Genomic DNA, 16,803 nt, shown 5'->3' with positions numbered 1-16,803 from the left:
TATTCTTCTCACTGTGCAACGATGTCCCTTCCCCATACAATTGTGTTCTCTGGGGTCTCATGTTTCCACTTGAAGAGCTATCCAATTATTCATTCGAGAAATATTTATTGATCATGTACTTTATGTCAGACACTATTTTGAACCTGACAATACAGTGGTGGAAAAGACAAAATATCTGCCTTCATGGAGTTTATATTATTGTGGGGGAAATGAAGTACATGATAGAATTTCAAATTGTGGTAAGTGCTATAGAGAAAAACAGACCTGGATAAAGGGACCAAGGATGATGGCATGCAGGAGGACTCTATTTTAGACAGGAAGGTCAGAAGTTTTTTGAGAAGTTGCTGGAGCAGAAACTTCAGCTCCAAAGAGCTAGATAAACAAAACCCTGGGGAAAAGCACTGCAGGAAGAGGAGCCAGTAAGTGTGAAAGCTCTGAGGCTGAGACAGCTTGCTGTGATTTAAGAACAGTAACAAAGCCATAGGTCACTCCATTCCAGTGTAGGGAAGGAAAGATTTTCCCCCTACCCACTTAGGTTTTGTGTCTAGGGCTGAGAATTGAACTCACAGAAGATAGATTAATGGAGAAAAAAAATATAAACATTTTATGTGAGGTTTACTTGGCCTGGGGTGATGATGGAGGACTTGATAAAAAGAAGTGAAAATCCCAAAAAAGTGGTCAGACCCACAGGCATATATACCATTTTAACAAACAGTAATAAATTATGGAGACATGACAAGACCACAGAAAAAAGGGTTTGGGCTAAGGGAGGTAAATTGTGGGAAAACGACGAGGACATACATGGGGGAAACTAATGGGAATACAAAGGTTATTTTAGTAAGGTTTATTTGTATAGACTCATCTTGGTGTCAACTCCCCATCTTCCATGATACAAGAAATTTCCTGGTACAAGAAATTTATGCCCTACTTTTATGTAAAAAGGGGCAGGCAGAAGACCCTTGCTATATCTAGTGTTTCTCAAGATCAAAATAATCAAAGTGGTATATTTTGGGGTGTTATGTTCACCAGCCACACCTTCTTTGTGTTGCTTATATCAATAAATGTCAGCTCTTTACCCTTCACCTAAAAAACATTGTAGCTTTCCAGAACAATTTCTTACATGATTTCATCACCACCCCCAATAGCCACTTCATGTAGATCATAGTTACACTTCAAGATTGCTCAAGTTCTTGATCTCTCACTTCCTAAACTCCTATGGTATATCTTAACCATAGTATTTAGTTATAAACAAGGGCTTCATAGGATACTCTGTATACATATGTTACCAATTCTGCAGTAATAACTGGATTTAAAAGTCTAATTTAAAAATCTGTTACCAATGAATTGATAATTGTCAGTATGACTTTCTAATGTAGTGAGAAGGTGCTATCAAATTATCAGTAGTCTTTTGAAGTAGAATTGAATGGAAATTTCTAAATGCCTCTACTTGCTACAGGGAAGCGAGATCATGGACAGAGAAAACATTAGACATCCTTGAACAACTTCTTTTTAATTTCAAAGGTGCAAACTACCTCAAAAAACTCTTATAAATTATATGAAGGGTAAAATAAATACAATTATTGGTCAAATTAGTAATTTACATATAATACTGTTTTCATTTAAGTCATGAGGCGTCTTTTACTATTTCAGTTTTCCAGAATTCTAGGAATTAAAAAAAAAATTTAATGTTTATTTTTGAGAGAGAGAGAGAGAGAGAGAGAGAGAGAGAAAGAGAGAGAGAATCAACAGGTGAGGGGCAGAGAAAGAGGGAGACACAGAATCGGAAGCGGGCTCCAGGCTCTGAGCTGTCAGTACAGAGCATGACGTGGGGCTTGAACGCATGAGCTGTGAGATCATGACCTGAGCCAAAGTTGAACACCCAATCGACTGAGCTACACAGGCGCCCCTAGAAATCTAGAAATTTTTTTAACCCTGGTTCCCAAAGGATGGTTTAGGGACCAGCACTGATATCAATAGCAGCTGCAGATAATTTCTTAGAAATGCAAATTCTCTGGCAACACCCCACAACGATATAAAAAACTCTTGGTGTGGGGCCCAGCAGTGTGTTTTCAGCAAGCTCTCCAGTTGATTCTGATGCACCTACAATTAATCAAAAGCAAATCTTCTCTCAAAACTATGTCTCTGAAGTGAATCAGTGACTTGAAAATTCCATAATATACTTAAATTATGCTATTTTAAACAACTGTTTGGCACTGTAACTTAATGTAAATATCTTTAAGAAGTAATGTTCAAATCATCAAACATCTTTGCTTTACCTTAAATTTAACCTAAAAGTTACCTTTTATTTTACCCTAATATGGTTTACTGTAATGAATTTATTCCCTGATCCCAATTCAGTGTTACTATTTCAGTAGTGAAGTTCAAATACCTGTGTAAGACTGTTCAAATGTATCCTCTGGAAAACTAAACAACAAACTTGTTCTCTTGTGCTGCCCTCTGCCAATTCAGAAGGCCAAGTTCATTTATTTAAAGCACTACTCAATAGTCCCAAGGAGGATAATCACTTCATCAAATTATTCATTAGACATGAACAAACTATCGCTTAGCTGTAAGAAAAAAATGGAGTGAACCTCTAAAATGTTAGTTTGAAACTGACCTGCAACTCCTACTTGATGTGTCGCATATCCTGGTAATCTGCTGGGTCCTTCTCCCAGCCACAGTGTCAGTGTGGATGAATCCGACTCTGCATGGTGAAAGCAGAAACCCAGGGAAGCAGCAGGGGCAATAAATTGGCTTTGGAGGATGGGAATGTGCAGCCATACCGCTATCCTACCTTCTGACCTCCATTGCTGTATTGCAGCTAAAATGCAGATGAGAAAAATCTGTAAGTATTTTCCAGTGAAAGAAGTGGGAGAAATAAAAACTCATCTCAAGGTGTCACCTCTTCCAAAAAGCCATCTTAAAACATCCACCTCACCTTGTAGTTAGCTGGGAGAATGGGGCAGGGGATCCCAAAATGTAACAACTGACACAATGCTTGGCACATAATTGGTTCCGTTTTGATGCCGTTCCTTTTAACATCCTTAGTTTGAATCTTTATAAATGACCATTATGGGCTTCTATTTATTCTTTCTTTAAGAGTTCTGTGATAATATTTTTGGCTTATAAATTTCAAGGTGGTTAAAACCCTTTGTTTTTAAATAATATATACTAGTTCTGGGAAATTTTGAAAATAAAGTATAATGAAATTAAAACTTCATTATCTTAATAGAATGCAGAGATAAACATTTAAATGTTGACATTTTCCCATGAACATTGGAACTGACATCACACTACATATAATTTACAGCATGTCTTTACGACATTAAATGTAAACATTTTGCTATGTCATTAAAATTTTTAATGAACATAAATTTTTAATGACTACATAATTTTCCTCAGATAGGTGTACCAAAAGCTACTTAACCAACCTCCCACTCTTGGATATTTGGATTATTTCTAATTCTTATTATAAATAATACCAAGATGAACATAGATTTTTCTGTTTTTGACTTCTGTAAATTCTCTTGCTTTATTACTTAAGATTGAGCCAGGGGAAAAAGATGCTAATATTTAGTCCTTACTAAGTTCTAGACACTCTACATATAATACCTCATTAAGTTCTCAAAACCCCAAAAGGCAAGTATTATTGACCTTAACTTACGAGTGAAGAATACTGCAGTTCTGTTTTTTTTCAATGTTTGAGAGACAGAGAGCATGCATAAGCAGGGGAGGGGCAGAGAGAGAGAGAGAGGGAGAGGGGGAGAGAGGGAGAGAGAGAGAGAGAGAGAGAGAGAGAGAGAGAGAGAGAGAATCCCAAGCAGGCTCCATGCTGTCAGAACAGAGCCCAACCCCAGGCTTGATTTCACCAACTGTGAGATCATGACCAGCTGAAACCAAGGGTCAGATGCTTAACCTACTGAGCCACCCAGCAACCCCTCCACCCTTTTTTATTTTTTAAGAACACTGCAGTTATAGAAAAACTTCTCAAATCACTTTTTCTATCCATCATCTCACTTAATCTTTACAATAATCTCGCAAAGTGTGTGTATGTGTGGTAGTAGGAAGGCTTGATTATTTATTTAATGGTTAAATTCCTTTCCCTCTTCTCTTCTCCAGATGTGCAGTAAGTGACTGTTAAGGACCATGTTCTCTACCTCTTTAAAAGTCAATGTACCTAACAAGGTGAAAATACATAGGAGCCTTTCATAAAGACTTCTTGATTTGGGGCTATGGAGTCAGATCCTTCTCACCTCCCTCTTTTTCCGATTAAATCTTTTAAAAATTGACACAGAATTACAATTACAAAAAGTGAAGTGCACAAATATTAAGTGTACATTTAATGAGTTCTGACATATGCATACACCTGTGTAACCCACTCCAATAAAGATTATAGGATGTTTCTCTCATTCCAGAAATTTCCCATATCTTCCCCAACCATTCCAATTGAGTGAAAAAGCTCAAGTTTGACATAGTTAACGATAAAATTTGCACTAACTCTTAGAGACAACATAATGCATTAAGAACGGATTCTAGAGCTAGAGCCTAGGGAAGTTACTTAATCTCTCTGTGCCTCAGTACCATCACCTTTAAAATAGAGGTAAAAGTATCTACCTCACAGAATCGTTATGAGGATTAAATGAATATCTGTGAAGTTCTTAAACCAGTGTCTAGCAATACGATTCATAAATGTAATAGAATGTTTTATTAAAGACTATAGGTACATGGTACTACACAGATTATAAACTAGTTTCACATAATTTATCTTAGATTACCACATCTATCCAGTAAAGTAAAAAGGGCTGGCATTATTTGCATAAGCAACCTAAGAGGCAAATTTTTCAGTGGTGATTTGTCTAATGCCTGGGTAAGCACCTGGCAGAACCTGGGACTTGAAACCTGGATGTGTGACTCCAACCCCAATCCTCCTGTTTTGCTTTGTTGGCTAAGGTAGTGCTTTAATCACCTGGCCAGTGACAAGTGTATGCAATAAATACCAGTCTCTACCCACACATACGCAGACATATTAGAGGATGAACACTGATTTGATTCTCCTACTGCTGATATTGTTGAAATCAGCAATTATTCACGAACAGAGAAATGAGGTGAACAGGTATGTAGTTTGGGAGTGAGAATAATTAAAGAATGAAATAACTAGCTCAATTATCTTAATACAGATGCTCACTTCCCATGTTGTGCAATAGGATAAAGATTATCTGAAGTTTCCTTTAAGAGAAGATCTTTCAATGGCTGAATTTCTACGCTATGCCTTCAATTCGAACATACGGACCCTCATGGGCAGTTTGAAAAACTCCAGCCAAATCACAGGCTTCTCTCATAATGAAGGCTCCTCCACCCAAGCTTGCTATCTTATCTTTGGACTTGAGGTTCAAGAAGAGTGAAGAGTTTTCTTATTGAAGACCGAAACAGCCCACCATGCTCGTTGGTTAATCATGAAAGACTTGTCGCTCTGTTTTAGAAGCAAACTCTAGTTTTTGATGAGTCAGCCTGATCCAATTTGTGTACAAAACTGACCACTTCGAACCTCTCTGGTCCACTCACTGTCCACCACCTGTATAGTTTTGTCTAGGGCAAAGTGCTCCGCATAACTAAGGATCAGTAAATGATAGTCAATAATAATGGAATAATATTAACACCTACTGAGCGTTAAGTATGTGACAGATACCGTGCTAAGCACTTTACGTGCATTATCCAACTTCACCCTCAGCAATCCTATGCGTTGCTAACCAGTTTTATGGAAGGGGAAATGGTAGTTTACAGAACTTGCCGAAGGTCACACCCTAGAAAGGTTTCCAGAAACTAGTGCTGCCGATCTCAAAGTCTAGAATAGTCACCATTTCACCCAGCTGCCTCAGAAATCTCCCAGCAAAGGGAACAAGAACAAAACAGGGGAAACTGATACAGGTCGCATTTGCCCTCTCGGTACTTGATTCGCCGAGAGCATGACTAGTGGACGCAGGACACCCTGTTACTTCATTAGAAACGCTCAGGAAGGCAGGGAACCCCTCGGCCAAGGCACACTTGCCCTGCAAGACCTTCTGGAAAGAGGCGGCGTCCAGGCGGTCCAGTGCGCGAAACCGCTCCAGAGGCACCGAGATGCCCCCGAATCTGTCCGGCTCGGCTCGCAGCACGTCCGCTCCGGCGAGAGCGTCCCACCTGCAACCCGGTCCGCCCGAGGCCCGGCGGTGCCCTGCCCAGAGCCTTTCGCCGCGGGTCCGCGTGAACACCGCGCGCCAGAAACGCCCGCTCAGAAGTGGCGACATCTTCAAGTCCTCATTCGACCACTCGTTAGGCCCCTAAAATCAACCTTCCGCCTAGGTCAGGAGCGGAGGTCATTACCATAAATTTTAGAAGAGTGCCACCCAACTATCTTAGAGTTGAGTTAACGTTGCCACTTTCGTAGCGCTTTACCTAAGAGATCACGAAGTCCTGTCCACCAGGTCCTCTCAGGAATTTTCCTGGTTCCAGGAAAGCTGAGGAGAAACTTTTCCACCTGTTTTTAAGTCAACACACGTTTGTCCAGGAATAGGGAAGGCAGGCAGAGATTAAAAAAAAATCCTCTCAGGAATTTACAATCTAAATGACGGTTGTGTTTACGTAATCCACCTTCCTTTGTAAAAGTCATAACCTCTTCAGCTTCTTCAAAGACGGCGAGTTCTGAAAACGCTCCGTTCTCCCTCTAATTGCGCTCCATTCTGGGGATTACGGTGAAGGGCGGAGCCTCGTTGACTTCTGCCCCGGAAGTTTTTCTTCCAGAGGAACGCGCACGTTGAGCCGCTTTTGCAGTTGCTTCTTTCAGGCTACCTTCTGATCATGTCTTCCAAGAAGAACAGAAAACGGCTGAATCGAAGCGCAGAGAATGGTTCAACCTCACCCTCTTCTGCTTCCTCTTCTTCGGGGCCCTCGGCTCCTTCTGGGCCAGGCACCGCGGCGGCGGCTGGGACTCTGGTGGTGACCAACTTTTTAGAAATGGGTAAAGAGTTTTGGGTGGGAGACCTGAGGCCGGGGGCGCTACCTGGGAAAGCGTAGACCTAGCGATGCCGCCGTTAAGATGCAGAGGCTTCTGAAAACTGGTCGAGACATAGGTGTGAGAGTAGCACAGAATTTTGTAAGATGCCCGAAGCCACGCCTACACTGAAGAAAGGCAGAAACGGCTTATCCGTGGCTAAGTCAAGCCATCTCTTCTGTGAATTGTTTTGAATTTGTAAGTTATACTTGAAAAACTTTACTTCGTTTAAGATGAACGACATATTTAACTGCGAAGTTGCTTAAAGCTAGCGAGTATAGGGTATACATACAGCAGAAAACTAGACACCCAGTTCAGTGAACATGGGGATGCATCTTCCTAAGAGCGTTGTGTCTGTGAGAATGAAAGCCTTTAAGGTTTTTTTTTTTTCTTCTGTTAGGTTCTGGTATTTAATAACAGCTATCAATTACATACTATTGTTATCAGTAGGTTACTTATGTCACACATATATCTCATTTAATCTTCACAGAAACCCTGGAAGATAGGTACAGTATCATTATGCCTATTTTACAAAGGAAGAATAGTTAACGTGATTGGCTCCAGGTTCCACAGGTTTACTAAGTGGTAGGCGGTATTTGCCTCTGAAGCCATTATCCCAGATACCAGCCCCCTTGAATTAAGAGAACGGATTTGCCTGAAAAGTTATTGGTAAAGCTTCTGGGTTGAAGCTGTGTGTTACAGCTTCGAAAAAACAGATCACCAGCCAACCTAGTGGCAAGATTTTTACTTCTGCCTAATGTTGATCCTAATCACAATTTTAGAGTTAATACGGTGTTTTCAGTTTCCTTTAGGGGGTCAGAGGACAACTTGTTCTGTCCTGCATATTCAACCTCTTTTTTAACTGGACCCTTTTTATTGAAATTTAAACCTGCTGATTTCTCTTATATTTTAAATCAAAACAAAAGTTCTACATTTTCTTCTTATCACCACCCTCTCTCTCTGTCCATCCTTTCATTGCCATTTTCTTTTTTTTAAGATTCGCTTTAAAAAAAAGTTTATTTATTTATTTTTGAGATAGAGAGTGTGGGGGGGGGCAACGGGCAGAGAGAGAGGGACGGAGAGAATCCCAAGCAGGTCTGTACTGCGTGCACAGAGCCCGAGGTGGGGCTTGAACCCACCAACTGTGAGATCATGACCTGAGCTGAAATCAAGTGTCAGATACTTAACTGACTGACCCACCCAGGTGCCCCTTAAGATTTGGTTTTTAAATAATCCCTTCACCCAACATGGAACTGTATCTTACAACGTGGAGATTAAGAATTGCATGCTTTACTGACTGAGCCAGTCAAGCGCCCCTCATGCCAAATTTCTTTAATGGAGTAGTCTCTATCTCCTCATTTCTCACCTCCTAATTAACCTATTTCTCTTTTGGTATCCATTCCATCATTCCATGAAACTGTCCCTGCCATGGTCACTGATCATATCCATGTTGGTAAATACAATGGACAGCTTTTCATTACTTCCCTTACTTGACCTCTCAGCAACTTTTGGTGTTGTCTACCATTTCCTTTTTCTAAAAATAGTTTAATTTTTGACTTAGGTGTCATTAAATGTTCCTAGTTTTTCTCTGTCCTTTTGTTGATACGTAGTTTTTCACTTTCCTTTGCAGGCTAATCTTCTACTTGGCTGCCAGATGTTTCAGTTCTTCAATTTTTTAGTCCTGAAACCCTTTTTTTTCTCTGTACAAATTTTTCTTGGGCAAGCTCATCCAATGTCCATAGTTTTCCATCTATACCCTCATCATTTTTGTAATTATATTTGTAAAATATACTATTTCTGAGTCTTTGTTCAGTTGTCTTCTAGACCAATACTAAAACTTTGTAAGAAAGTTTTAAAAATATCATATGTAAAGCTTAGTGCTGTTGTAAATATAATAAAAAGAAATTACTAGGAAAATAAATTTAAAAATAGAAATTTTCATTAGATTCAACAGATATGTGATGAGTCTGTCCAATTGTAATAAAAGCTTCTAAGTAAACCCTTGTTTTCTGTATTTATCCTTTCATGAACTGGTAACAAATAGTTTGCTGATCACACTTTGTATAGGATTGCGCTATACCTCTTCTCTTGGATTTTTCAAAGGTACTTAAAGACTGACCTCATAAACGCATATTTTCACAACAAAACAAACTCAGGACCTGTTCAATTTTCCATTGTAAAATTCAGAATCCTAGGGGTCATCCATGACATCTCTTTCACAGATCTCACATATCCAGTCCACTACCAAGTTCTGTTTATCACCTACATTCCTCTTCTTTATTACCACTGTTTCTACCTTGATCTCAAACACCATCATCTGTCACTTGGACTACTGCACTAGCCACTCCCCATTTTTTTCCCCCACTGTGCAGCCAGAATGATCTTTAAAAACGAACATCTTGTCATGAGTTTGCTTTTCACCCCTAAGTGATCTTCAGTTGCTGTCAGGAGCCCAGCAGCTTCCTATCAGCCTACTTCCCTGGGAGGTCTTGACCTTCCTTACATGGCCCCTTCTTGTCTCCTGCCATTCTGCGTGTACTCAGGTATATAATTCTTCCTTCTGTCCAGTACTTTTCTGTACAAGCTGTTCTCTTTGTCAGGAATTCTCTTTATTCCCTCTTCATTTAGTTAATTCCTCTTCTTCCTTCAGATCTGAATTTCAACATTATTTCCTTGGAGAAGCATTCTCTGGTTCTTCCCAATTAGATTCCACTTTATAGGCTCTCCTGGCCCTCTTGGTCATTCTTTCATTGTATTAATCTTAGTTTACAACTACAGAATTATTCAGTGATTGTTTAATAACTCCCTCATCCTATTAGATCATAAGCTCTCAGAGGCCAAGGACTGTCTGCTTTTCTTCACTTTGTATTCCTAGTGTCTAACGTATTATCTGCCATGTTGTAGGCACATAGCAAATGTTTGCTGAAAGAACAAATGAAGAGTGGATGGTTGTTTGAAATGACCTTTACTGTCTCGTTAGTTAATTTGGCACATAAAGTGCTCAATAACGTATAGTTAATAGGGAAAGTGGATGTTGAGGTATATTTTTAAAGTATGGTATTGGAGGAATGAGGACTGTAAGAGAATATGTGGAGATGTATTAGGAAATAAGGCCAGTGAATGAGAGTTTGAACATGATCTTCATTGATGATAAGGAGGAAGTGGAGTATTTAGAGAAGCCTGTGATTTGTCAAATTCTGGTGCATGGTGAATGTGCAGGATAGGATGGAAGGAAGAAGAAAACCTATAGTCTTGCCAAGAACTGGGTATACCTGGGAGGTAATTTTCAAGAGGAAAGGGTAATTCATTGAGGTTTAGAAAGACAGAAGTGGCAGAAAAGTGAACATTATTAAGTCATCAAAAGGATTCTTTGGTGTTATTGATGAGTAAACTATGTAAGAGACCTGATGCTCGTAGGAAAGTTGAATTTCTTTTCAGCCTCATACTGTGAAATATGCTTATTTTATAAAGTGTTCAGTACTGTTAATATTAGCTCTGTGAGATGCTTTGTTTTTCTCAGCTGATGACAGAAAATAAGTGTGTTGTGTAGTTATTTTGTAGGGGCAAAAAATAATTAGATTACATACACCTCATGATTTTATTTTTATTGACTTAGTTCCTTTTAAACTCAAAGTATCCTTTTTTTGATTATTAAGGAACACCAATATTAGAGAACTATGATTATGGTCTATGTGTCTAATAATAAAGTTTGTAACAAAGTTTGTGACAAGCTAAAATTTCGTAAGTGTTTCATTGATTTTGTGCTGAAAAGTAAAATGCTGTGTAGCCATCTAGTATGTTCACTGATTTCATGGATGTTTATTATGCGACTGCTATATTTGGCACTCCTAGGCATTGGAGATACAAAGATGAATTTGACCCAATTCCTGCCAAAGCAGCACAGGGTTTAGGAGAAAGTCAGACTGAAAAACAAATGTATATTATGATGATAAATGCTAATATCTGACAGCATAGGGTGCTGAAAGAATCAAAAGAAGGACCAAATGTGTACTTGAGGAGGTGGTTGGGTGGGGGGTGGACATATCAGCACATCATTTTCAGAAGTGTCGTCAGCTGGGCTGAATTCTGGTCCCTGTCCTTGGCCAAAGTTGAAAACACAGAATGGTCATTTTGGTTAGTGTGTACTTGCCTAAGGAATAAGACCTGTGTTCCTATTTTATCCATATGTTCCTGGGATTAGAAAAGAAAACTCTTGAATTGCTATCATGTGGATCAGAAGTGGAAATGTAACTTAACCCTCCAGAACCAAATGCCAGTTCCCCAGCTCAAGCCTTTGAATATTAGTAGCCAACTCGACTTAGAATCTGTAGACAAAGTTCGCTATGCAAGTATGAAAAGCCTTGTTGCAGGTATGTGCAGTTCTTAAAAAAGTTAGAGATCATATTTCTTAAAAGATGGAAACTAATACCTACCCCATAAGACATCCTCTTTTAGTTAGCACTCAAACTGTCAGTCAGTGGACCCTTAGAAAGGTTTGGTTTTAAGTCTTTTCATTAAAATAAAGAGGATTGGAACTGTGGTTTCTCCAGAGTATGGTAAGTGCATTCATTTGGTTATGTGGCTAGAAGATTTTAATTTACTCCCAACAGAAAGCAGGCTTTAATTTCAGTAGTTATAAAATAGTATGAAAATAATTTTCTTTCCCTTTTTGGTAGATGACAGAGTTCCTAAAACATTCCAAAATTCCCTTGTTCAACTTGGACTCAACACTATGAAATCTGCAAATATATGTATAGGTCGACCAGTGTTGCTTACCAGTTTGGATGGAAAACAAGAGGTAAGAGTGTTTTTCATTTCCTTAGTTTAGAAAGATTTGTGACGTTTTTTATTTTAGTTTTCAACAAAGTAATAAATGAAAAACTATATTTTAAATGACCCTCACATCTGTATAAACTTTTCCTTCCTTTGATATCTATGTCTACCCTGGCAATAGTAGCCTCTAAATGTCATAATATAGACAGAGGCCTTTTCTCCCAAGGTGGTGACACACACTAGCAGCCCTGTCTCCTCCAGTTTGTTAATTGTATTTCTTCATAGAAATGTTGTTTGGGAGTATGAGTATCCTCTCAAATATGAGTGTCATCACAAATATGTGATTACTTTTCCTGTTTTCAGCTGTTTGTTCTTATTGTTATTCATTATATTTGGACTCAAAACCCAGAACCTTTCCTGGATCATTTTTGCCAGGTTGGTGTTTCCTGCTGCTGGCCTCTGCCTCTGCTATGTCTTCTGCTGCTTGATTAGTCAGTGTTCTCTCATCCAGTGGCGTCCTCTGAAAATGATTTGAAATCTATTAGGTGCTGGTGGCACAGTTCTCATTCTTTTCATTATTCTTAAAAAAGAAAAAGAAAAAAAGTTCTTCACTGTGTTTTGTGGAGACTATAAATATGTGAGCTCAGACCACTATCTGGAGCTGGAAATCTTCACTTCTCTTCATTAACATTTAAGTCTAATGAGATCCAGGTTCCCATGAAGCTCTTGTGCCAGCTCCTTCACTACTTCCTGGATGAAGTTTATGTGCCAGGCTTACAGTTAGCTTGTCTTTAGTATTTTTTCCCATTTTCTTATTGCATGTTAATGCCTTTGTCTCTTTTTTGTAAATTACCTTTCAAATCTTCTACCGATTTCACCGTGGTATCATTCCTAATCTTCACAAAGAGACATAATTAAGTACTTATTTAAAAAGTTTTTTGGGGGCATGTGGGTGGCTCAGTTGGTTGAGCATCTGACTTTGGCTCAGGTCATGATCTCACAGCTCGTGAGTTTGAGCCCTGCATTGAGCTCGCTGCTGTCAGCACAGAACCCGCTTCTGATCTTCTGCTCCCCTCTCTCCCTGCCCCTTCCCTACTTGTGCTCTCTCTCTCTCTCAAAAATAAGAAATAAGTAAGTAAATAAATAAATAAAGTTTTTTGTAACTTGTGTCAGATTGTAAGTCCTTTGGGGGTGAGGACTGTGTTTTGCAGATCCATATACTTAGTTGTGCTTAGTTTTCTGCCTTATAAATTAATGATTTTCTATGAATATTTATTTTCTCATATTTTTATTTCCTGTGTTCTGGGCAGGTCTATACGGCCTGGCCTGTGGCAGGATTTCCTGGAGGCAAGGTTGGCCTGAGTGAAATGGCACAAAAGAATGTGGGCGTGAGCGTTGGTGATGCCATTCAAGTCCAGCCTCTTTTGGGTGCTGTGCTTCAGGCTGAGGAAATGGATGTGACACTCAGGTTTGGTGCTTTTCTTTGGTGACAATCTAAATGAGTGCTGCCCAGCAGAAATAGAACAAGAATCACAAATGTGAACCACATATATAATTTTGCATTTTCTGGTAGCCACTTTTAAGAAGGAAAATCAAGTTGGTGAAATATTTCATTTAATATGTAAGTTAGTCATTATTTCAATATTAATATTTAGTATTACACCAATTGTAAAATTTTATTTTAACTTGTAATAACTATAAAAAACTGTTAATAAGTTATTTTCCATTCTGTTTTTCAAACTAAGTCTTAAAAAATCCACTGTGTATGTTAAACTTGCCAGCACACCTCAATTTGGACTAGCCACATTTAAGTGCTCGATAGCCACACGTGGCGAGTGGCTAGTGTTCTACTGTATTAGACAGTACAAGCTAGATGAGTGCTACGTAATGTATGGACTAGAGACTGTATTGCCGTGTGATTAGAGTCTGCCCTGATTTTTTTCGTGAGAGGAATTATTACCGATGTATGTTCCACAGTAGTTTTCATCTTGGATCGCAGTATAATCAGAGATGTTGTAAAGGAGGGAGTAGATTACCGTGAATAGGCAAGAAATAAGTTTTAAACAAGACTGTTCAAGCAAAGTACCTGATTATATATTTTAACTCATTGAATATTCAATCTAATAAAACAGTTATATTTATTAGATTTTGAAAGTCCCTCATCAAAGACTAATTGTTTGAATCACCTTATCAATGCAGTTAAAGTATATCACCAGTCGTCTTGGATATTCTGTTTGCAAGAATCACAAAACATTTTCCAGTCATTAGTTTGATTTTAAAATTTTTTCTTCTCTTTTGATAGTTTTGTAGATTTTAAGCTTGAGCATTAGCATATTTTTTTTTCTTATAAACCAGGAAACATTTTTCAGAGAACTTAATAACATTTTAGCAAACAGTAAAATAAAAGGAAGAGGGGAAAGGAAAACTCAGCATGTGTTGTGCACCAGCTGTGTACTAGCACACACACATGCATACACACCTTTTCTTCTCTCATTTAATACTCTGAACATCCTACAAGGTGCCCATATTTATCCCTTTCTTAAAGATGAGGAGGGGAGCCTGGGTGGCTCAGTCGGTTGAGCGACAGACTTTGGCTCAGGTCATGATCTCACGGTTTGTGAGTTCGAGCCCTGCATCGGGCTCTGTGCTGACAGCTCAGAGCCTGGATCCTGCTTCTGATTCTGTCTCCCTGTCTCTCTGTCCCTCCCCCTCTCATGCTTTGTCTCTGTCTCAGAAATAAACAAACATTAAAAAAATTTTTTTTTTTTAAAGATGAGGAAATGGCCTGGGCGAGAAGTAACTTACCCATTATTTTATGGGTTAGGTAGTAGTTCTACACAGATTAAATGGTATTTATCTTTAGAGTGTTTTGAGACAGTGCTGCAGGTTGCAGGCATCAGTTGATTGGATTTTTGATGATCTAGCTAGTGTGACCCCTTGAGGGCGCAGCAGTCTTAGGTGATGACGATAACCTACTATACAGGGACTGTATGTGTTTAAATGGCAGCTTGGTTTTTACAATTTTATTAAAAAATCTTGTGTTTTAAATGTGGCAGCAGAGCTTAGACAAGAAACTTAATTTCAAGTAAGATAAATCAGTAATTTTAATCTGTGGATCATACCCTTCGTTTGCTTCTGAAAAATTTTATTAGTAAGGTTAGAGCTCCTTCTAGTGGAAGTAATTTTATCTGCACCTATTCATTTTTTAAAAGCAAAACTTAGTATTTTTACCATTCTTATACTCGTTTGTGAATATCTTCTATTCAGAGTTTAATAAATAGAAATGATTTAAATGTAACTGGTTTCAGAGTTCTATAAACAGAAGTGAATTTAAGCATTTAAGGAGATACAATTTCCCGTGTAGTTTATATATACATTTGATTTGAAATTTCCCCCTTGTTCTTTTTTTTCTCTCTATAAGAATACACAGTCGATTCTCATTCTTAGTGCTAAGTATGTTCTATAAAGTTGCTGTGAGTACTGCATTAGCAATGTATGTATATATTTATATTTAATGTTACATATTTATGTTTAAATATTTAACGTATGTTATATATAATAGCATATGCTAATAACGTTACTATATTTAGTGCATATTTAGTATAAATATATACATATACATATCTTACCATACATTATAATCTCAAGACAACTCATTCTGATAGATTTTCACTTCTTTATTTTATAAAAGAGAAGTGGTAGTTCAGAAATGTTGAGTGACTTGCCGGAGGCCACCTCACTGACAGATACCAGTTAGGATTCAAATCTCCAGCTCACCCACAAGCTGCACTTTCTGCTGTACACTGCACTGCCTCCTACCATCTCTGCCATCTTCTTGTTGTCTCTGGAAGAATGAAAACAAGAGTTCTTTTTCAACCTCAGCTAGGAAAGTGCTTAGTGACTCCATTGTTTTGCCTGCTCTACACATGTCCGTGAATGACTAGGCAAGCTCTTTTAGTATTGATTTTGGGGTTACAAATAAATTGTAGCAGGTGGGTGAATCTGCAAATAATGAAGTTGACACTATTGGTTTCGTTTGTTGCTGATAAAGTGATTGGAGAACAAGGCTTAGATTTGGACCAGATGGGTCTGCCAATATACCTCTTCTTGAGCTAAACTATCACTTTTCCACCGATCTCTGGACAACCTCACAACCGTAGCCTCCTCTGCTGGTATGGGCTACTTACATGTGGGGAATAAGGAAAAATGCACCTATTCTGAGAACTGTCCAAGAACATGTTTCTTCACAAGATTTTTAGATGTACCTACTTCCTATACTCAAGCAACCTTTCTGAAAAACAATCATTAGCTGGAAGAAAGGGTTCTCATTTTTCTGTAGGCATGCCCTTTCTCCAGAATAAAATTCCATTACACCATTACTCTCCCTTTTTCTTATTTGTACCTCTTCAGGTAATGTCCTATAAGGACTTAATTTTCCAGAAAGATAAATTCTAAATTATAGAACGGAAGTGAAGTAATCTATGAGTAAAAGCCTTTCTCCAAGCTAGGCAATTTCAGAAAAGGGATGGTTAATTTAGATCAGTGTTTTTCAAATGTTGGCTATGGCACACAATGAAAAATACATTTCATTGTGATCTAGTATATGTATACATCCACAAATATGGTGCACGCATGTACTCACGTGTGTACCTGTATACATGAGTATATAGATGTGTATGAATGTATGTATAAGAAAGTAATGCTTTTCTAAGCAGTATTTACCCTTTCTATGTGTAATGTACTTTTGACATTTTGTATTCTATTAAAAAAAATACTGGATGAGATTGACTGAAATGATTTCATGATCCACTAATGGATAGTACTCTATATTTTGAAGAACATTGATTTAGGTCATTAGGACACCAAGTTGCAAATCATCTTTTCATGGCTATAAGAAATATCTGAAAAGCATAAATCATTCCAGTATTGTATAAACCATTTCCAGGTGACTAGGTCTGCATTACAACTATGTATATGTAATTTTATATTACGTTTTAGTTTCT

The 16,803-nt window shown here is 38.2% G+C and overlaps 2 protein-coding genes across 8 annotated transcripts in view; one reads left to right on the top strand and one right to left on the bottom strand.

Moving 5' to 3' along the window:
• The window catches only part of NUDT6 (nudix hydrolase 6), a 35,877-nt gene extending 29,226 nt beyond the window's left edge, over positions 1–6,651 (bottom strand). The window contains exons 1-2 of one of the 4 annotated variants that reach the window (XM_045468299.1): positions 6,433–6,651; positions 2,618–2,821 (exon numbers count right to left, since the gene is read on the bottom strand). Coding sequence is in view for 1 of the 4 variants with exons in the window: in XM_045468279.1 (XP_045324235.1) it covers positions 2,618–2,821; positions 6,047–6,284 (442 nt within the window). In the remaining 3 variants the exon portion in view is untranslated. Of the gene's footprint in view, positions 1–2,617; positions 2,822–6,046; positions 6,363–6,432 lie in introns of those variants that run through there. The other 3 variants (XM_045468279.1, XM_045468318.1, XM_045468310.1) reach the window with 3 other exon arrangements.
• A 102-nt stretch (positions 6,652–6,753) lies between these two features.
• Positions 6,754–16,803, top strand: part of SPATA5 (spermatogenesis associated 5) — a 374,748-nt gene continuing 364,698 nt past the window's right edge. For 3 of the 4 annotated variants that reach the window (XM_045468189.1, XM_045468183.1, XM_045468201.1), the window contains exons 1-3: positions 6,754–6,994; positions 11,704–11,825; positions 13,111–13,268. In XM_045468189.1, the coding sequence (XP_045324145.1) occupies positions 6,835–6,994; positions 11,704–11,825; positions 13,111–13,268 (440 nt within the window). In that variant the 5' untranslated portion in view covers positions 6,754–6,834. Of the gene's footprint in view, positions 6,995–7,018; positions 7,226–11,703; positions 11,826–13,110; positions 13,269–16,803 lie in introns of those variants that run through there. The other variant, XM_045468197.1, reaches the window with a different exon arrangement.

This window comes from Leopardus geoffroyi, chromosome B1, assembly GCF_018350155.1.
Source record: "Leopardus geoffroyi isolate Oge1 chromosome B1, O.geoffroyi_Oge1_pat1.0, whole genome shotgun sequence".
Taxonomy (NCBI): domain Eukaryota; kingdom Metazoa; phylum Chordata; class Mammalia; order Carnivora; family Felidae; genus Leopardus; species Leopardus geoffroyi.
Note: the sequence above shows the minus strand (reverse complement) of the source record. Positions and strands in the feature narration are given on the sequence as shown.